The following is a 19,360-nucleotide window of genomic DNA, read 5'->3' as shown; positions in this document are numbered from 1 at the left end:
AATGACCCAGTTGTGGCACAGTTTTCCCTTTTTCTACGAGAGGAAATCATGCAACACATTCAACATGACCCACACACTGTTTCAAACTGTCTAATCTCGCCTTCCGCGCCTCGCCGTCCACACACGACACACAACGCACACGTCCTGTGCAGCTCGGCAGCGGCGCTCTGGGTTGTTTCCAGGCCGACTGGAGGGTTTGACATTGTGTAGCTGAAGACGATGTGAAGTGAGGGGTGACCCGAGAGTGTGGAGGGTAAACGGAGTGACTCCCCCAGGGGGCGGCGTGTTCTCTCTGGCCCTCTTTTAGAGTTCGGACAAGTCCCATGATGCCGAGAGATTAATGAAGCTGCACTGGCACTGTGATTCCTGCAGGACACACACACACACACACACACTCACGTACACTATTCATTTCAGATCATGACACTTTTCGTGTGCCTTCTCTGAAGTGAGTTTAAAGAGGTGCAGGTTTTAAAACGCTGACGCTGGTGCACACGTTGCACACGTTGTCTTTTTCTCTCATTGGAAATGTTTCGTAAGTGGAACGTCTCCTTTTTTTTCCAACGGCATCGTCCCCATTGATCCCGACTGCATCACATCATCAATAACCTATCGATCCTCCCTGAAGCCGTCGTCCCCCTCACGACGGAGGCCGGGTTGTGTCCACGTCTGACGATGATGCGAACGAGCTGCACCAGAGCTCAGGATGTCGCATTAACACATGCACATCTCACACCTGCAGTCTGACTGCGGAGCTTTAGCAAATGCAGCACTGCCCCTCTGTTGTTGCCAATGGGTACTACAACTCTGCAACCGGCAACCTCTCAGGTTGGTTTTGGGGAAAGAGAGAAACGACACAGGAGGACAAATACTCCTCGAGGACAGAAAAGATTTTAAAGTGTTTGTGGCTTCAAAAGAACTGAACTTATAGGACCTTTAAAAACAGAATTTATAAAGTGCTTTAACAAAAAAAAGCAAAGAAGAGACAAATATCAATTGGCAGGATGCAATGTGACAGAAACGTTGATGAATAAATATAATGTATAAGCAGTAAAAGGACAATAACAAATAAATAAAAGGTGATAAAATGGGTTTTAGGAAGTGATTTAAAAGAAGTTTCTACTTTTGAGAACAAACGGTGGGTCCTGTGACAGTTTTCCACTTTCACTATAAGACGCTCACCTACACACACAAATCTCTCCCTGCACAGTAACAGCGGAGACTCACCATTGGCCGAGCGTTTGTATGGGCGGGGCTCCACTGCACAGACTCCACATGATGTCATCAGCACAAGATGGCGGCGCTCGTACCCGGGATCCTCTGGCTTCATTTCTGGAGGAAGCGGAGACACGTCGTGCATTCTTAGATTCAGTCTCTGATTTAGACGTCACATCTCTGCGAGCGCCAACAGCTCCTGGACACTTTCATGAAACCACAGATTTTGTTCCTGCAGCGACTGAAACACCGGTGAATTATGATGTGAGGATAAAACCCCGTTCTGCCTGGGAAGCAAACTGAGTCTGGACGAGCTTCTCCAAACACACCGGACATATTATCTCTGCGGAGTCTCTGAGGTCATTAGCAGCGATGCCAGAAAACATGCATGACCTTTTCAGCACGTGTCCCTGCTCCTGTCAGGAGGCAGCAGAGTCACAAAACCCATTAGCTGTGCACGTCCTGCTCACAGGGATCGGACGTATCCATGACTTGTACTGAATTAGAAGCAGAATACCACAAAAAAATGTTATTATTTATGAATGAAGAGTATATTTAATTACAAACACACAACCTCAATGACCACATTTGGATGTTTCAAAACTTTGTGTACATCAAGAACTATCAAAGTCATATTAACCTGAAACACTGAACGTAACACAAACAAAAGTTAGGAATTAGCCTCGTTTGATTGGAGCACTTCACTTTTACACAAAACGAATCCGGTCTCATCCCCGTGTGCAGCCACAGGGATAAAAACGTCTTTGTTTCAAGTCCTCTGAGCGTTACCTGGTAACGGCGGAGGTGTAACTGGATGTGCGAAGCTCTCGCCCTGTAGGTGCTGTTCATCTTCGTCCTGACACGTGTGCTCCACCGTGCTCTGCTGCAGAACCTCCACCTCTGAGACGACCGTCCACGGACACTGCTGACGGCACACGGAGAAGAGCAGCTGCTTTATCTGCGGGTTGCGGATGAGGAGGAACGCTGCGGTGATGCACGGAGGTATCGTGAGGAGCAGGGGCGTCAGTAAGGGTGTGAGCATCCTCCAGGTGGGCGACTTCGTTTTCCCCATCACTGGGAGGATGACGAAAAGTATGCTCGGCACCATCTGCAGCAAAAACATGAGGAGGTAGAGTCCCACGGTGCAGTTGGCTCGGTGGTTATTACACTTAAGCGCCATGCTCACCCTCAGCGCCGCCTCATACATGCAGCCGTAGCAGTAGCAGATGGTCAGGATGCAGAAGGTTGTGATGACAGACGGGGGCACGAAAACCTGCAGGTCCTCTTCCAGGGTAAAAGTGATGAGTTCCTTGATGGTAATGGCGTCGCACAGGAACCCGCTGGTTTGCTGCTGGAGGCCGCGCTTGATCTGGTTCAGCACCAAGCCTCCATGAACGCTCGCCGCCAAGCTGACCAGCCAGAGGAGGCCCAGGCTGACGTGCACGTTGGTGGTGTTGATCAACCTGAGGTAGTGGATTCCGTGGCAGATAAACATGTAGCGTTCGACGGCCATGAGGGCCAGAGATATCTGGGACGTCAGGAAAAAACAACGCAAGACACAGAACTGTACGACGCACCAGCGTCCGAACAGCTGAGTCTGCTTACGCACGACGGACGACACACGTGGTGATGAAGGTCATCCCAAAGCCACAGGCGGACATGTTACTCAGCAGGATGTACTGAGGCTGCCAGAGGAGCTGCTTGTATCTCGCCGTCAGAAAAAAGAGCAGTCCGTTAGCCGTCAAAGAAAAAAGTGCACAGCCCAGAAACACGAGGAAAAAGGCCAGGGAAGTTTTCTTTGAGAGGGAAAAGTCCCAGGTCCGATCCACAAGTTGAGTCCAGTCGCCCGCGGTCGTCTCGCCGGGCGAACCCAAGAAGGAGCTGGAGAAGGAGCCGGAGAAGGAGCCGGAGAAGGAGCCGTTTGAGGAGCCGTTTGAGGAGCGTGGCATCGTGACGCTGAAGCACACAACGCTTTCTGAAGGAAGACGTTCTGACGGTCAGGGTAAAGGAGGAGCAACCAATGTGGTTACCAGGAGACTGGGGAAGAAGCAGCTCCACTTACATGGGAATGTTCACATCATATGAACACAAAGGGAATTTAACTACATTATCAATATTTTATAATCACTTTACCTTTATCTCAATGATTTTTATATTTTTTAAATGTGTTGATTTTATCTCAATATATTTTTCTTTTTCTCATCAGCTTTTGCAATTTATTATTTTATCTCCTTAGTTATTTTATTATCATATCCATATTACATATTTTTCAATCGTTTTAAGCATTATGTTATTTTATCTTCATAATTTTGTTAACTTTTTTATTTCACCATTATATTAAATTTGTTTGTTGTTTTTTTACCTTAACAATTTGTAAATTTTTCTAATCTTTATTATTTTAATTTTCTAATTACTTTTAGCAAATCATTATTTTATCTTAATTTTAATTAATTTTGTTTTGGTGTTTGCTCGCTGCCACATCTCCTCAGTTCCTGTTAATATTATGTCAGTGTGCTTTTCTTGATTTAATAAGTTTTTAATTGTTTTTATAATATAAAACACATTTTGTGTCACATTGTTCATGACGTGTTTTACACAAAAAGGTCTAAAAAAACCACAAATGTGCACTTGACAAACTAAATCTGTATCACTTTATCATTTATCATCTTGATAAACATATTCTTCACTATGTCACGAGGAGGTTTACTATGATTTAATTGCCTCCGATGGAAACGCTCTAATGATGGAGGTGAAGAAAGTCCGGGAATAAGAAGCGCTGGCCATCACCATGACAACACGCCCATCAAATCCTCTTCTGACGGGGAGAAGCGGGGGGGGGGAGACACGACGAGAGGGAAGGAGGTTTTATACTTTAAATGTCATTTCTTTACCTTTAAAAGAGAGAGTGGGCGGACAAGTAACTACATTTACTAAGTACAGTAAGTACATTTATTCAAGTACTGTACTTAAGTACACATTTGAGGTGCTTGTACAACTTCCTCCTCCACTTAATCTCACATGTCACTGCACTGTAAGTACAGTACTTTCACTTTACACACTTCAAGTACATGCTGCAGATCACACAGGACTTTTACACACAGTGGAGTCTCTCTGAACTGTGAAGGATCTGAATCTACGGAGGAACAATGGATCCCACCGACCGGCTGATCCACCGTCTGTCCGTCCTAAATGAAGGTGGCGTTGGGACGTCCATCCTCAGCTGCCCCCCCCCCGAGGTAAAGGGCTGGATCCCGACCTAAAACAGGACTCATTCAATTCTGGTGCAAATCTGAATCAGGGGACTTGTGTTAATGTTGTTGAAGTCCTCCGTTTAGACCTTTGAGTGCATGAGATGTCGGCTCCAACAGCGACGACGTGAAACCATGAACGTGTGTGAAAGTGTTTGAGGATCATTTCTACGTTGCTGTTTTAATTCTAGTTAGAGATATTACAATGATCCGACTGAGCTCCCTTCAAATTCAAACATACAACCAGTGAAATATGTTATGTGACAAAAGAAACACATTCTCCCACCGCAACATCCTCGATTTTTAAACAGCGACTGAGATTTATTTTTGAATTAAATAAAGTCGTACATTTCACAGCTATAGGAGCCTACATAGTAAGCAAAACAAATACTCTTTGTCCGTGTGCAGAACTACACCACAGGGTAGTTCACGACGTGTCGCCATCGCCTGGTTAACGGAGAGAGAGGACGCGGCTTGTTGAGCGATGAGGCAACGGAGCCGCAGAAGAAGAAACTCCCCGAACGACTGAGTGAGTGATGGGGGGGAAAAAAGAGAGGAAGAAAAAAGACGACGAGGTCCTGGAGTTGTGGCGTCTGGAAACGTGTTCGTGCTGATTCCTTCCAACGTTTAATGTCCACAATTCGAAATAAAAAGATTCTTCGGATTACCATGCTTTAAACGGAGAACCTGAAGTTCCTAATATTTTAGATACTGTGTGGTAAACTTTTTTTTTTTTGTTGCTCTTCTTCAAAATCCACATCTAACATTTTTGCGATGGAACTTTTCAGCTGCTCACATGAAAACGTACTTTTGGAAACGTCTCTCGAGCGCAGCGTCGCTTCCCGTTGCTCCCCCTCCTCCTCGCCACGGGGAAGATGGCGGCTGCAGTCTTAGGAGAGCACAGCGTTGGATTTCTTGACGCCGATCAGGTTGTCGGCGCTGACGGCCCTCCTCATGGTGTTTTTACACATGTCCTTGTACTTGTCCTCACACAGCCTGGAGATCGCCTGGAGACATGAACAGATCTGTTAATGCCTGAGCAACAAAACAATCTGAATTCAGACGCTTTCCTCTGCAGAGCGGATCCACTCACCTCCAGCTTCTGGGCACGTTTGTTGCTGAGCGGCTCCAGCGGGAAGCTGAGGTTGTTTTCGTCAGCCAGCGAGCGCAGGTCAAAGTAATACTTGGCGTAGACGCTGGCCGGGACGTTGATGTTGAACTGGAGCAGCTCCAGGAAGTGACGCTCCATCTCGTTCCTGCAGAGACACAATCAGAGAGTGAAATACCTCGGACGGCGTTGACAGGTATGTGAATCAATCAACCGGTACCGTGTCCAAGTGTTTAGGATCTAAACGAGCTCACATGTCCTCCACCGTGATATCTTTGAGGATCTGGCAGTAGTCCACGTTCCACACGGCCTGGTCGTCCCAGACCTTGGAGGCGAGCAGGATGGCGCCGAGAACAATCCTCTTCCAGTTACAGGGACAGATGTCCATCTCAGCGTAGGTCAGCAGCCTTTCCAGGTACACCTGTCACACACACACACACACGACCACGCGTTCACACAGGAAGTACACGCACATCTAACCCATAGAGACTGTGTCGGGGTTGGAAACGCACCAGAGTGACGATGGCACACTCGGCGGTGAGCTGCGCCGAGCTGAAGAGCGTCCGGATGAAGCGGTAGATGAGTTTGTGCTCGGGGTCGACCACAGAGTAGTCGTCTGGGACCTTTTCTCTCTGTCGGAGCAGAGAGGCATCGTCATCACTTCTTCATCAGAGCGAACAGTAACCACTGGCTTCATCTGCTTTATGTAAGGAAATACCTCAACTCACCGACAGAGGGTGCTTCTTCTCGTCGAATATTTCCAGCGAGCGGTTTGAGTCTCTGCAGGAGGAGAAGAACCAACTGACGTTAAAAAGGTCAAATGGGCAAATGATCGTTTTACAGTTTTACAGTCCATCAACTTCTTTAAGAGGTGAAATCTACGAGACTATAAACACAAGCTCCTCCTACCTGTTCTTTATATGATAGTAAATGGCCAGAGCGACGCTGCAACAGACACAGAAACATCATTTTATTATTTGTTTCCCAACGGGAGCTTCACTTGTTCGGTGACGATGCGTCAGAGGGACGGAGGGGACGTCACTCACCACTTGATGGTGCTCTTGAGGTTGGGCTGGCTGACGGTGCTGTCGTCGATGAATATCGTGGAGCAGGAGCTGTACTTCTTCGTCAGGAGCCCGGGAGACATCTGCATCAGAGACAAAGATTAGAGAAGATCTGGAGAAAAGTCAGAGTTACAGCACGGATTGGTTCTTTCACTTCTTCAGATGACTATTTATAGAAGATTATTTCAACAAATCAGATAAAAAGTGTTTCGAAAACAAACGTTAAAGCTCAAAGGGAGAAATGTGTGATGCTATTTGTCCTCTCTTCAATATCTTTTCTATAAAATACAGGTTCCTGGGTTTCTGTTTCTGTTTCTTTCTGACGAACACAGATTAGAAAAGAGACTAAAACTATTTAAAAAGCTCTGGAACCTCCTCGTGTTTCCAAGTGGACGTCTTCGTCTTCTACGTGTACGGCTCCTCTTCTTCACCCTGAGATGTTTGTGTTCTTCCAGTTTCACGTCCGTCACATGAATTTCACAGTTTCCTGTAATCTCACATGGACTCACTTGAACATTTCTCAGGAAAATGTCCGCAGCAACCGACTCAGACATTTTCCTCGGTCACTCACACTTTCAGGAGAACCTCCTCGGTCACTTACATGATTCAAGTAGTTGCTTTTCCTTTTCTCCCGCACTGCAATGAGAGGAAACGTGTGTTAGACGTGCGGCTGCAGAAGACGAGGACAGACACAACTACAGTGAGGACATCTTTACCGTCCGTCTGCGACTTGTTGAGGAACAGCGTGCTGGCTCTGGGATGATCTGACGGGTTCGACTCGTGGGCCAGTTCTGTGAAGACGTAAAGACAAAGTGAGTGAAGCTGTGAGTGAGGCTGGACATGGAGACATCAGATCTCTGGAGACAGACACTCACCGTCCGGAAGCTCCCGGTCACTGATGTGCTGCAGGTACGTCCCGGTGTCCTCACTCACGTCCTCGGCGGTGGTGATGGGACACTCCTCTAGCTCCACCTCCCTCCGGGAGATCTTCGGAGTTTCTCCCGAGGAGCAGCAGGACACGGAGCCTCCCATGGTCGATGAGCTCGCCTACAGGGGGCGCTGTTTCCCATACACAGGGACAGTGGTAGTTAGCGGAGGTGAACTCAACCGGGGACTAGTTAGAGAAACGGGTTAACAGTGCATGCTCACACCGATGACGCCTCCGTGCGTGTGAGAGTGGAGGATTCTGGGAGTCTGAGTCGCTTCTATCAGGTCATTTCACGCAGGACTACACGACATGCTAGCCGGCTAACGCTAACACCTGGGTCCGGTGCGCGTCCATCTTCCCTCGCAGGAAGTCTCCTCCACGGTTAAACACGGACTCACTGAGCGGGACGGGCCCCGGAGGAGGTGACGGAGGCAGCGGACATGTCTCCGGTACCGGAGAGTTGAACCGTGTTAGCAGCGTTAGCTTCAACACCGTCACAGCAGCGGGAGACACGTCCGGGACTGTCAAACCCACACCGGAAGATCACTCGCTTCCTGCTTCCGCTGATCACAATAAAAGTCCCGACTAAAGATTTCGTACAGAAGCGACAATAATAATATTAATAATAATAAGAAGAAGAAGAATAAGCAGAGGAAATAAACTGCACACAATGTGACTAGTTTTTACAATAAAAAGAAAATTGAACTCATTTCTAAAATAGGTCCCACAACATCACGACAATGACAATAGACACCTATAAAAACCGTTATCGTTATAAAACAAATTAAACTAACACAATACGATTCAAGTGGACAGTTATTTCACCGAATTTACTTTTGTTATTTTTCACTTGTAAAATTCCCGGTAGTTATAGATTCTCAGCTTTTATTTTGAAAGCAAGAACGGAAATGTAGTACGTAGCTGCTGCTGTCAATCAACTTCACGAGCACCGGCTGGAGTCCATGTGAAGCCCCGCCCCCTTCCTATGGATTAAAAACCTCCGAGGACACACCCACACCGCAGCACCGGGCTTTCCTATTGGTCGCCTTCCAGCCGGGCTGTTACACGATTGGCTGGGAGACGCGGAAGAGCCTCAGTGCGCATGTGCAGCAGCGTCACGGGAGGAAGAAACAACATGGCGCTGGTTCCTTACGTAGAGAACTCCTCGCCTCTCCTGTCGAAGCTCCACAGCGCGTCCGCCCAGTTCGAGTTCAACTCCCATCGCGTCACTGTGTCTCAGGACTGGAGGAGACATGGCGTCGCTGCCGTGCTGTGGGACGCGGTCAGACCCCCACCGTGCTACACATCCACCCTGACGTGTCAATAACATGCTTGTTTCCATGACAATGACATGTTTGATGACGTGTGACGTGTGTCTGCAGGCCGTGGTCCTGTCCGTGTACATGGAGCTGGGGGAGCTGCAGCTGAAGGGCAAGCGGGTGATTGAACTGGGAGCTGGAACTGGGCTCGTGGGGATCGTAGCTGCTTTACTGGGTGAGAACCTGCACAACACGAGCACAGCGCCGCCTACTGCACACAGAGGGAATGACATCACGGTTTCAGCTACACATCTGGCTCCTGGTGTCCCTCATGTGACAATCACGTGTGTCAGCAGAGGGCGCTGTTACAGAGTGAATGATGAGAGTTCATGTGAAACCCTGAGTCACGTGTGTATTTTATTTTGAAGGAGCTGAAGTGACCATCACTGACCGAGCGTCGGCCCTGGACCTCCTCTCCACCAACGTGAAGGCCAACCTGCCTCCAGACTGCGAGGGCTCGGCGACGGTGTCCGAGCTGACCTGGGGCCAGGGCCTGGACCGGTACCCCGCCGGGGGATTCGACCTGGTGCTGGGGGCGGACATCGTTTACCTGGAGGACACGTTCGTGCCGCTGCTGCAGACGCTGGAGCACCTGAGCTCGGACGCCACCGCGGTGCTGCTGGCCTGCAAGATCCGCTACGAGCGGGACAGGAACTTCCTGAGCATGCTGAAGGAGCGCTTCAGGGTGGAGGAGGTGCACTACGACCGGCAGAGAGACATCCACATCTACAAGGCCTGGAAGCTGCTGGAGCCCCGGGCGGATTTATGAGAAATAAAACAGGACATTTTACCAGAAACACATTTATTACCAGCTGCCAAAAATGTAATATTTGAATAGCTCTGACATAATGCACTGTATCATACAAGTTGGTGCTGACATTTAGAAACTGTGTATACAAAAATCCAAAAGCAACATAAAAAAAGCATATTACTGTCATGACTATACATAATACCTAAAAGAATACTGTACGACTCTGTCAGCATGAACACGTCCACTCTGCTCACTGTCAAGTCCTTGTGTTTTACATTTGGTCGCACTTTGCTGTCCTGGAGCGGAGGTTTGGTGAGAACTGATAACCCATCCTGATCAATATGTGATGATAATTAACAACAGAACGCCCACAGACACTTAGTGATGAAAAACTGCTTCTCTGTGTAAAACCCTAAAGAGGCTCCTCACCCGGCGGCGGTGGCGAGATGACGCAGTGTGAAATGTGGTCGGATTGTATAAGCAAAGAAAGTGCGAATGCCTCTAATCCTGTAAACACAATCTTGACACCTCGACATACAGGCGTCTTGGTTGTCAACAATCGGATACTGAATTATTTGAAGCGTTCCCAAAATAAAAATTAAAAAACGGTGGCAGTATTGCAAAGAGTAAAATACACAGACACAGGAGTGAAGGGCTGCGTGTCTCTGAAATGTGAAATATTTCTCCTGTTGCATCAACACATAAGGCTCTTTTTTTAGTTTTTCAGAATTCATGAAACTAACTTTAAAAACCGGGCGAACTGAAAAACAAATATAGATGAAGACAATTTAAAAAAATTATTTTGTTTATACAATATTTGCACCAGCAACGACTTTCCTATTTTTACCAACAGGAGGCAGATAAAATATGAGAGGAAGTCGTTTGTTTCTCTAAATTACCGTGAACAAACTCCGACTGTTCAAATTGATCCGCCACTGTTTCATTTGGGGGCTTTTGAGAAGATGGTTGTAATTTTAAATCAGTTATGGCCGAGAACACGTGAAGAAATCAGTGATTTTACATGTGGGAGCTTTTCCAGATTCAGTGCCGTCCACGTCCTCCAGCCTTAACCGCGTTTCTTAAAGCTGCAACTAACATGAACCGAATGTCACAACCCGAGGGTCAGTTTTCTGTTCCATGTATCAAGGCAAGGTAAACAAACGTTTAACAGAAAGTAAATGGCATCATCAGAGCAGAGAATCTTACACATAAACCAAAAGATAAAATATCCATGACGCAGCCAATCTATAGTTCAAAGCATTAGTAAGTAACAGATGTTAATGCGAGAGCTCAGTTACGATAACAAACGTCGCACAAAAAGGAAACCGAGACTTCAGAGCGTCTCAGGATTTGAAAGTGTAAAAATGTCCGTCGTCGGTGGTGACGTGATCGAGCAGTCCCCCGTTGCTGGTGATGTCGCCCATTTCGTCCAGTGACTGGAACGCTTCCCTTTGGCGGCGTGAAACAAAAACCGCCTCATTGTCCGTTCCACCACTTTCACCACGAGGACCCCGTAGAGCCGAGGCCTCCACCGCTTCCGCTCGCCACGCCGTCAGCCCGAGGGGAACAGATTTAGGGATTTAAAACCGGTGACGGGAGAAGAGAGGGGTGTCATTTTGTTGTAATCCTGGTGAGTCACTTTACAGATTTCCCGCAGTCTTTATAAAGAAAGCAAAGAGTAGAAAAGGGGCGGTGGCGTCCAGGAGCGTCTCTGAGCTGAGTCTCTGTACGGGGCGGCAGACGGGCACCGAGCCGGCTCCTGGCAGGCGTTTGGTGACGATTCTACTCTGATTTGTGGCAGTACAAGTCTTTGAGGGCTTTCAGTTCCTCGATGAGGGTTTTGTTCTGGTTCTCCAGCACGGCCACGCGGTTCTCCAGACACTTGACGTACTCCTTCTTCTTCCTGCGACACTCGCGGGCTGCCTCCCTGTGGGACACATTAAAAGGTGTGAGTCTCCAAAAAAGTCTCACAAACAAAACTTGTATCCAATCGCCTGCCCCGTTAGAGCAGGGTTATTTTTACTGATCTATTTCTGTTCCCACTTTCTAGATAATGCTCATTGTTAGATGTTAACTGTATCAGAGATTACACCAACAGCCCCATCAGGTAACAGACACGACCCCACGGAAGAACACAAACCTGTTTTTCATAAGTCGGACCTCCCTTTTACGCGTGACCTCCTCCGTGCCTCCCCCTGAGCCCAGAGCGGGCGAGGTCGCCATCACCACCCCGGACGTGATGGAGCTGGCGGGGGCTGTGCGGATCTGATAGGCCTGGACGTCTCCAGAAGCAGCTGGCGGACGAAGACGGCGAGACATGAGAACGGAAACATGAAGCTCACGCGACACTTTGAACTTGGGTTTCATATTTCAAATCGCTGGAGCTGAATTGTGTCCCCACCTTGTACGACCACTTGGTTGCTAGGCACCAGGATCTGCTGGCCGTCGCTGGTCTGAGCGTACTGCAGGATGGTGGCACCCGACTGTCCCCCAGCGGCGTTGGCCATGGTCAGAGTCTGCAATCCATCTGTGCCGTTATTGGCCAGCTGGATGGCCCCGCCCTGCGTTATGGCAACTACAGAGGGACGGATGTCACACGTAAGGATTAGTCTCAAGTGAAGCAGTAAACATGGCGTCACTGCGGCGTTCGGCTGAAACACGGCAGAGACGCTGTGTTTGTTTTAGTGTCAACATGTGGAATCATTGTACAGCAGCGTCCTGTGTGTACGTCAAACAATGTGTCTATTGACCGTCCTCCGGGGACGCAGCCCTGAATGTGTGTCCAAGACAAACACAGTGAAAGAACAACAGCTCCACTGCGTTAGTAGGAACATGTTACTAAATATGGGTCAGTATTATAAAACATCTGATCACCAGGACGTGAGACAAACTCAGCTGTGAATGAATCCAGGAACTTGCTCACTTCCCAGAATGCTCAGCGGTTTGGAAGTTGTCCAATATAACTTTCTTTTTAATCCCAACGCTGTGCAGTAACTTTCTACTGTAAAGATCAAAGTAACGCTGCCCCAGTGCAGATGTACTCACTGTACTGGCCGCTGCTGGTCTGGTAGATGGGGGTCGGCATGGTGACGGTGGTGATGGTGGGAGCCGAGTCGTCCTCCGACTTCTCCTCCTCAATTCGAGGCACGGCCGGAGCGTCCGACGACAAGTCGTTCAGAATCTTCCTGTGGAGCGGAGCAGAAACATCTCAGCTACCTTCTCCTCCTCTGAAGCTGCAGCCTCTCAAAGTGCTGAGGCGTGGCTCACCTGTACGACGGTCGTCTGGACAGGATCTCTCTCCTCTTCTGACAGTCCGTCACACTGTCCACGGACTCCTGAGAGTCTTCGCTCTCGGCAATAGTCGAAATCTGACAGTCAACAAAAAGCATCGGCCGTGAACTTCAAGATTTATGAAAAGGGAATCTGATTATCTACTGATTTATGAATGCTTCTGGATACACGTGTAGCACTGAGTGACTCTCGTCGGTGCAGTGAAGCGGCGAGGTGGCTGTGAGCTGTCTAACAGAGGCTGTCTCACCTGTACGGTCTGGACCTGAGGGGACTGGATCACAGAGGGCTGTGCAGCCTGGATCACTCCGTGCACCTGCACCGTCTGACCGTTGGGTAGCTGCACTAAGGTGACTGTGGGACCACTGGTGGTCACCTGGCCTGCAGCGATGGACGCCTGCAACAGGGACACACACACAGATTCACCAGCAGCCCCCCACCACTCCTCACTCCTCCCTGTCATGGGGCGCAAGGTGCGAGCTTTACCTGGGCCAGGGTGATGTGCTGGGCCTCAGACTCGGAGACAGCCGTGTCACCACTTTGCTGAGTGTCTGCGCCAGCCTCCATCTTCATTTGTAACCTGCACACAGTGAGAGGCTGCTTGTTGGTGCATCGTGAAACCAGAGGAGAGGCTCTGGAGGTCTGGACTCTCGTGCACAACTTCAGTGCACGTCGCTGAAGGAGGGTGTGGCTCAGCTTCACGCGTTAGCATAGCATTCATGGAGAAAAGCTCGTGGACGGGTTTCCCTGCAGCAGCGGCAGCAGCACTGACTTATCCTCGTGTAAAGCACTATGAGCACACAGCAGAAGCCATGTGTGACATTAGCCCCGTTACTTTCAAATGAGCTGCGGTGCTACCACCCGGAGGCTAATGCTAGCTCGGTGTTCCTGAGGGGCACCGGGCTGCGGGCAGATGCTAACCAGCCCGCAGCGCCGAGTGAAGCTAGCGGCCAGGGAACTGAGCGGGCTTTTATTCAACTGCTGCCGGGTGGGGACCCGAGGCTAATGCTAGGTGAGCTAGTAGCAGTGGGTGCTAGCGGTTAGCATGGAGGGAAACGTCCGCACGCATCGTTAGTTCCTGTGGTTTGACCCAGAGACTGTAGATCAAACCCGGGAGGCTCCGGGGCGAGAGCCGGGGTTAAAGGGAGCTAACAGGGAGTAGCAGCCTCCGCTAGCCGCTCCGGGCACTTTATTAAAAACAGCTCCTCCACATTCAGCAGCCTCCTCTGCAGCCGCCATGATCTCTTTGTTGCTTTGTGCGGGAATCGAACACTAGCGGCGGCTGCTGGCGGCTGCTGGCGGCCATTTATCTGTCCGGCAAACATCAGATCCTCTTACCGACACAACTCGCTTCGTCACTCCCGGGGCTCCGGAGCTCCACTTTTATTCAGGCCGACACGTAAGAGCCCGCGTCAGGCTACACCTCCGCCGCGTCACCGGGAACAACAACACTGAGAGGAGGACGAGAGGGACGACGACAGACAACATCAGAGGAGCCGAGCGGAGCCGAGAGGAGGCGGGAGGAGCCGAGCGGAGCCGAGGGGAGCCGAGGGGAGGCGGGAGGAGCCGAGGGGAGCCGGGAGGAGGCGGGAGGAGCCGAGGGGAGCCGAGGGGAGGCGGGAGGAGCCGAGAGGAGCCGAGGGGAGGCGGGAGGAGCCGAGGGGAGGCGGGAGGAGCCGAGAGGAGCCGAGGGGAGGCGGGAGGAGCCGAGGGGAGCCGAGGGGAGGCGGGAGGAGCCGAGAGGAGCCGAGGGGAGGCGGGAGGAGCCGAGGGGAGGCGGGAGGAGCCGAGGGGAGCCGAGGGGAGGCGGGAGGAGCCGAGAGGAGCCGAGGGGAGGCGGGAGGAGCCGAGAGGAGCCGAGGGGAGCCGAGGGGAGCCGAGGGGAGGCGGGAGGAGCCGAGAGGAGCCGAGGGGAGCCGAGGGGAGGCGGGAGGAGCCGAGCGGAGCCGAGGGGAGCCGAGGGGAGGCGGGAGGAGCCGAGAGGAGCCGAGGGGAGGCGGGAGGAGCCGAGAGGAGCCGAGGGGAGCCGAGGGGAGGCGGGAGGAGCCGAGCGGAGCCGAGGGGAGCCGAGGGGAGGCGGGAGGAGCCGAGAGGAGCCGAGGGGAGGCGGGAGGAGCCGAGCGGAGCCGAGGGGAGCCGAGGGGAGGCGGGAGGAGCCGAGAGGAGCCGAGGGGAGGCGGGAGGAGCCGAGAGGAGCCGAGAGGAGCCGAGGGGAGGCGGGAGGAGCCGAGAGGAGCCGAGGGGAGGCGGGAGGAGCCGAGAGGAGCCGAGGGGAGGCGGGAGGAGCCGAGCGGAGCCGAGGGGAGCCGAGGGGAGGCGGGAGGAGCCGAGAGGAGCCGAGGGGAGGCGGGAGGAGCCGAGCGGAGCCGAGGGGAGCCGAGGGGAGGCGGGAGGAGCCGAGAGGAGCCGAGGGGAGGCGGGAGGAGCCGAGGGGAGCCGAGGGGAGGCGGGAGGAGCCGAGAGGAGCCGAGGGGAGGCGGGAGGAGCCGAGAGGAGCCGAGAGGAGCCGAGGGGAGGCGGGAGGAGCCGAGGGGAGGCGGGAGGAGCCGAGCGGAGCCGAGGGGAGCCGAGGGGAGGCGAGAGGAGCCGAGCGGAGCCGAGAGGAGGCGGGAGGAGCCGAGCGGAGCCGAGGGGAGCCGAGGGGAGGCGGGAGGAGCCGAGCGGAGCCGAGGGGAGCCGAGGGGAGGCGGGAGGAGCCGAGAGGAGCCGAGGGGAGCCGAGGGGAGGCGGGAGGAGCCGAGGGGAGCCGAGGGGAGGCGGGAGGAGCCGAGAGGAGCCGAGGGGAGGCGGGAGGAGCCGAGAGGAGCCGAGGGGAGGCGGGAGGAGCCGAGCGGAGCCGAGGGGAGGCGGGAGGAGCCGAGAGGAGCCGAGGGGAGCCGAGAGGAGCCGAGAGGAGCCGAGGGGAGGCGGGAGGAGCCGAGGGGAGGCGAGGGGAGGCGGGAGGAGCCGAGCGGAGCCGAGGGGAGGCGGGAGGAGCCGAGAGGAGCCGAGGGGAGCCGAGGGGAGGCGGGAGGAGCGGGAGGAGCCGAGGGGAGCCGAGGGGAGGCGGGAGGAGCCGAGGGGAGCCGAGGGGAGGCGGGAGGAGCCGAGAGGAGCCGAGGGGAGGCGGGAGGAGCCGAGAGGAGCCGAGGGGAGCCGAGGGGAGGCGGGAGGAGCCGAGAGGAGCCGAGGGGAGGCGGGAGGAGCCGAGCGGAGCCGAGGGGAGGCGGGAGGAGCCGAGAGGAGCCGAGGGGAGCCGAGGGGAGGCGGGAGGAGCCGAGAGGAGCCGAGGGGAGGCGGGAGGAGCCGAGAGGAGCCGAGGGGAGCCGAGAGGAGGCGGGAGGAGCCGAGGGGAGGCGGGAGGAGCCGAGGGGAGGCGGGAGGAGCCGAGCGGAGCCGAGGGGAGGCGGGAGGAGCCGAGGGGAGCCGAGGGGAGCCGGGAGGAGGCGAGGGGAGCCGAGAGGAGGCGGGAGGAGCCGAGAGGAGCCGAGGGGAGGCGGGAGGAGCCGGGAGGAGCCGAGGGGAGCCGAGGGGAGGCGGGAGGAGCCGAGGGGAGCCGAGGGGAGGCGGGAGGAGCCGAGGGGAGCCGAGGGGAGCCGGGAGGAGCCGAGGGGAGCCGAGGGGAGGCGGGAGGAGCCGAGGGGAGCCGAGGGGAGGCGGGAGGAGCCGAGAGGAGCCGAGGGGAGGCGGGAGGAGCCGAGGGGAGCCGAGGGGAGCCGGGAGGAGCCGAGGGGAGCCGAGGGGAGGCGGGAGGAGCCGAGGGGAGCCGAGGGGAGGCGGGAGGAGCCGAGGGGAGCCGGGAGGAGGCGGGAGGAGCCGAGCGGAGCCGAGGGGAGGCGGGAGGAGCCGAGGGGAGCCGAGGGGAGGCGGGAGGAGCCGAGAGGAGCCGAGAGGAGGCGGGAGGAGCCGAGGGGAGCCGAGGGGAGCCGAGGGGAGGCGGGAGGAGCCGAGAGGAGGCGGGAGGAGGCGGGAGGAGCCGAGGGGAGCCGAGAGGAGCCGAGGGGAGCCGAGGGGAGGCGGGAGGAGCCGAGAGGAGGCGGGAGGAGCCGAGGGGAGCCGAGGGGAGGCGGGAGGAGCCGAGGGGAGCCGAGGGGAGGCGGGAGGAGCCGAGGGGAGCCGAGAGGAGCCGAGGGGAGCCGAGAGGAGCCGAGGGGAGGCGGGAGGAGCCGAGGGGAGCCGAGGGGAGCCGAGGGGAGCCGAGGGGAGGCGGGAGGAGCCGAGAGGAGCCGAGGGGAGGCGGGAGGAGCCGAGAGGAGCCGAGAGGAGGCGGGAGGAGCCGAGGGGAGCCGAGAGGAGCCGAGGGGAGGCGGGAGGAGCCGAGGGGAGCCGAGGGGAGGCGGGAGGAGCCGAGGGGAGGCGGGAGGAGGCGGGAGGAGCCGAGAGGAGCCGAGAGGAGCCGAGGGGAGCCGAGGGGAGGCGGGAGGAGCCGAGAGGAGCCGAGAGGAGCCGAGAGGAGCCGAGGGGAGCCGAGGGGAGCCGGGAGGAGCCGAGGGGAGGCGGGAGGAGCCGAGGAGAACCGAGGGGAGCCGAGGAGAGGAGCCGAGAGGAGGAGCCGAGGAGAGGAGCCGAGGAGAGGAGCCGAGGAGAACCGAGGAGAGGAGCCGAGAGGAGGAGAGGAGGAGGTTTACCTGTGTCTCATTTTCCTGCAGGAGTTAACGTTTCTAACACAACCGTTAGTGATGTCACACCAGGTAAACACAGGAGCACTCTGCTGCCGCCCCGTGGACATTACAGTCATTACATCAACGTGTCTGATATCAACTGTCTAAAGTAACATTACCTTTAGATGTCAGTTGTAATGACTTCTGATGTCCACGGGGTGGCAGCATAACGCTTCTGTGTTTATTTAAAATGCCGAGACGGTTAATATCAGACAAGTTGTTGTAATGACTTTTAATGTCCACGGGGCGGCAGCATAACCCCTCTGTATTCACCCGCCTGCTCTCATCACTAATGAATCACATCAGAATGAACTGAAGCAACAGACCACATCGTGTGCTACTTATTATTATTGTTTATATTGTCTCTCCTCTGGCTCCGGCTGTAAAACCTGCTCATTACCTGTGTGTGTGTCTGTGTGTGTGTGTGTGTGTCTGTGTGTGTCTGTGTGTGTCTGCAGCAGCTGGTCAGAGTCCTGCAGGAAGATGAGCCTTCAGGTCAATTTATGACATCATGTGTAGGTGCGAGGTCATCCCAGAGGCCCGTGGATACACACACGTCAAACCTCCTCACCTGTGATTGACGGCTCCATCGCCGCGGCCGCACCAGCCAATCTCCCGTCCTGTGATAGTTTCCTGTTTGTATTCAAAGTCTGATAATGAACCGTCACCTCCTCATCCTCAACGAATAAAACACACGTCGCCTCCGAGTCCGGCTCCGACCTGATTGGACATTGATTTCTCTTCTTAATAACCAGCAGCTAGGATGTCTTTGGTCATCGTTAGACGCCGCACTGCATGCTGGGAGATCACCTGCTGAGTTCCTGTTGAAGTTTGTGTCCCTGTCGGACATTTTGACCAAAGTTAGAAACCAAATCTCCCTTGGTACGGTTCTTTATTTCAGTTTGTTCTTCTAGAAGAGGACGATCATCACATCTGAGAAGCTACAACTTCAGATAATAAACTCTACTTATTCACAAAGTAGATTCCAAGGTGACGTCTTCATTTGGCTTCTTCTAATCAAACAATCATCAAACACTGAAAGATATTCAGTTTATTTTTTATAAAAGACAAAGACATATTCTGTATCAACCTGAAGATTTTCATATTTCCTGTTGAAAACACATGAATCACATGTTTCCTGCTGCTCATCAACACGGCCGTTGTGTCCGGTGGTTCGATTTCTGACTGCTGAGGCTGATTCAGGGCTCTGCAGCGAGCCCCCCCCCCCACCCGACAGAGACCCTGTCTGCCACAGACGTCCACAGCGCTGCAGGAGGAGGAGGAGGAGGAGGAGGAGGAGGATGGAGTTTAATCTTCAGAATATGAAGCAAAGACCTGACTCCAATCCATCGCCCTCTCCTCTCTCCTTAAACCCGCCTGTCAAAGCCCCCGGCTTAACACAAGCCTCCAAAACCCCATCGACAGCAAACCCTGCAACACCCCCCCCCCCTCCCCTCCCTTCCCCAAATTCTCCCATTCCCCCCCCTTCTTCCTGTTTCACTTCCCCTGCTCCCCTGTCTTCACGTGTGTTTTTAATTTACACCACCGCATGAAAAATCCTGACCCCCACCTCAAATCGTGGCCCTCGGCGTCGGCGTGCGCAGCCCCTCGGCGTCGGGCCCGCCTGAACCGCACGGCGCCGCAGCATTGAGCGTATTAATAACATGGCTGATATATTCTGTCAACACCGTCGTGGAATTTTAAATGCACTCCTCAATCAAGCCGCACGGAAATATCATACCTGCCACTCAAGCAGGGCATTGTGGGAGATTTCTGCCTGTGTGGGCGTGCACTGTGAA

The 19,360-nt window shown here is 53.7% G+C and overlaps 3 protein-coding genes across 5 annotated transcripts; 1 reads left to right on the top strand and 2 right to left on the bottom strand.

The window, feature by feature from the left end:
* Positions 1 to 4,756: 4,756 nt before the first annotated feature.
* On the bottom strand, positions 4,757 to 8,116 carry LOC117777702 (cyclin-Y-like protein 1). Of its 2 annotated transcripts, none has more exons than XM_034612583.1 (11): positions 7,785 to 8,116; positions 7,511 to 7,694; positions 7,352 to 7,426; positions 7,237 to 7,271; positions 6,618 to 6,718; positions 6,481 to 6,516; positions 6,300 to 6,351; positions 6,084 to 6,203; positions 5,826 to 5,992; positions 5,557 to 5,719; positions 4,757 to 5,470 (listed from the first exon to the last, which is right to left on the bottom strand). In XM_034612583.1, the coding sequence occupies exons 2-11, from the start codon at positions 7,665 to 7,667 to the stop codon at positions 5,354 to 5,356; spliced, it is 1,023 nt and encodes a 340-aa protein (XP_034468474.1). In that variant the 5' UTR covers positions 7,668 to 7,694; positions 7,785 to 8,116; the 3' UTR covers positions 4,757 to 5,353. The 2 variants fall into 2 exon arrangements, with proteins under 2 accessions (XP_034468474.1, XP_034468482.1); XM_034612591.1 differs by having other exon boundaries at positions 7,897 to 8,116.
* Positions 8,117 to 8,655: 539 nt separating this feature from the next.
* On the top strand, positions 8,656 to 10,422 carry mettl21a (methyltransferase like 21A). Its single transcript, XM_034609495.1, has 3 exons — positions 8,656 to 8,845; positions 8,946 to 9,057; positions 9,251 to 10,422. The coding sequence occupies exons 1-3, from the start codon at positions 8,666 to 8,668 to the stop codon at positions 9,649 to 9,651; spliced, it is 693 nt and encodes a 230-aa protein (XP_034465386.1). The 5' UTR covers positions 8,656 to 8,665; the 3' UTR covers positions 9,652 to 10,422.
* On the bottom strand, positions 9,668 to 14,434 carry LOC117775898 (cyclic AMP-responsive element-binding protein 1-like). 2 transcript variants are annotated; one of them, XM_034609459.1, is made up of 8 exons: positions 14,260 to 14,429; positions 13,408 to 13,501; positions 13,172 to 13,318; positions 12,901 to 13,001; positions 12,679 to 12,818; positions 12,035 to 12,208; positions 11,774 to 11,927; positions 9,668 to 11,560 (listed from the first exon to the last, which is right to left on the bottom strand). In XM_034609459.1, the coding sequence occupies exons 2-8, from the start codon at positions 13,492 to 13,494 to the stop codon at positions 11,416 to 11,418; spliced, it is 948 nt and encodes a 315-aa protein (XP_034465350.1). In that variant the 5' UTR covers positions 13,495 to 13,501; positions 14,260 to 14,429; the 3' UTR covers positions 9,668 to 11,415. The 2 variants fall into 2 exon arrangements, with proteins under 2 accessions (XP_034465350.1, XP_034465361.1); XM_034609470.1 differs by lacking the exons at positions 13,172 to 13,318; positions 13,408 to 13,501 and having other exon boundaries at positions 14,260 to 14,434.
* Between the last annotated feature and the right edge of the window lie 4,926 nt (positions 14,435 to 19,360).

Source organism: Hippoglossus hippoglossus, chromosome 2 (assembly GCF_009819705.1).
Source record: "Hippoglossus hippoglossus isolate fHipHip1 chromosome 2, fHipHip1.pri, whole genome shotgun sequence".
Taxonomy (NCBI): domain Eukaryota; kingdom Metazoa; phylum Chordata; class Actinopteri; order Pleuronectiformes; family Pleuronectidae; genus Hippoglossus; species Hippoglossus hippoglossus.
Note: the sequence above shows the minus strand (reverse complement) of the source record. Positions and strands in the feature narration are given on the sequence as shown.

Excerpts from the sequence above, each read along its gene's own strand:
- LOC117775898 (XM_034609459.1), bottom strand. The coding sequence starts at position 13,494 with ATGAAGATGGAGGCTGGCGCAGACACTCAGCAAAGTGGTGACACGGCT. Across the intron at positions 12,209-12,678 it reads GACCAGCAGCGGCCAGTACA|TTGCCATAACGCAGGGCGGG; the intron begins GTGAGTACATCT and ends GTCCCTCTGTAG. Across the intron at positions 11,561-11,773 it reads GTCCGACTTATGAAAAACAG|GGAGGCAGCCCGCGAGTGTC; the intron begins GTTTGTGTTCTT and ends TGTGTCCCACAG.
- LOC117777702 (XM_034612583.1), bottom strand. The coding sequence starts at position 7,667 with ATGGGAGGCTCCGTGTCCTGCTGCTCCTCGGGAGAAACTCCGAAGATC. Across the intron at positions 6,517-6,617 it reads CTCAAGAGCACCATCAAGTG|CGTCGCTCTGGCCATTTACT; the intron begins GTGAGTGACGTC and ends TGTCTGTTGCAG. Across the intron at positions 5,993-6,083 it reads AGTGTGCCATCGTCACTCTG|GTGTACCTGGAAAGGCTGCT; the intron begins GTGCGTTTCCAA and ends TGTGTGTGACAG.
- mettl21a (XM_034609495.1), top strand. The coding sequence starts at position 8,666 with ATGTGCAGCAGCGTCACGGGAGGAAGAAACAACATGGCGCTGGTTCCT. Across the intron at positions 8,846-8,945 it reads CTGCCGTGCTGTGGGACGCG|GCCGTGGTCCTGTCCGTGTA; the intron begins GTCAGACCCCCA and ends GTGTGTCTGCAG. Across the intron at positions 9,058-9,250 it reads GATCGTAGCTGCTTTACTGG|GAGCTGAAGTGACCATCACT; the intron begins GTGAGAACCTGC and ends TTTATTTTGAAG.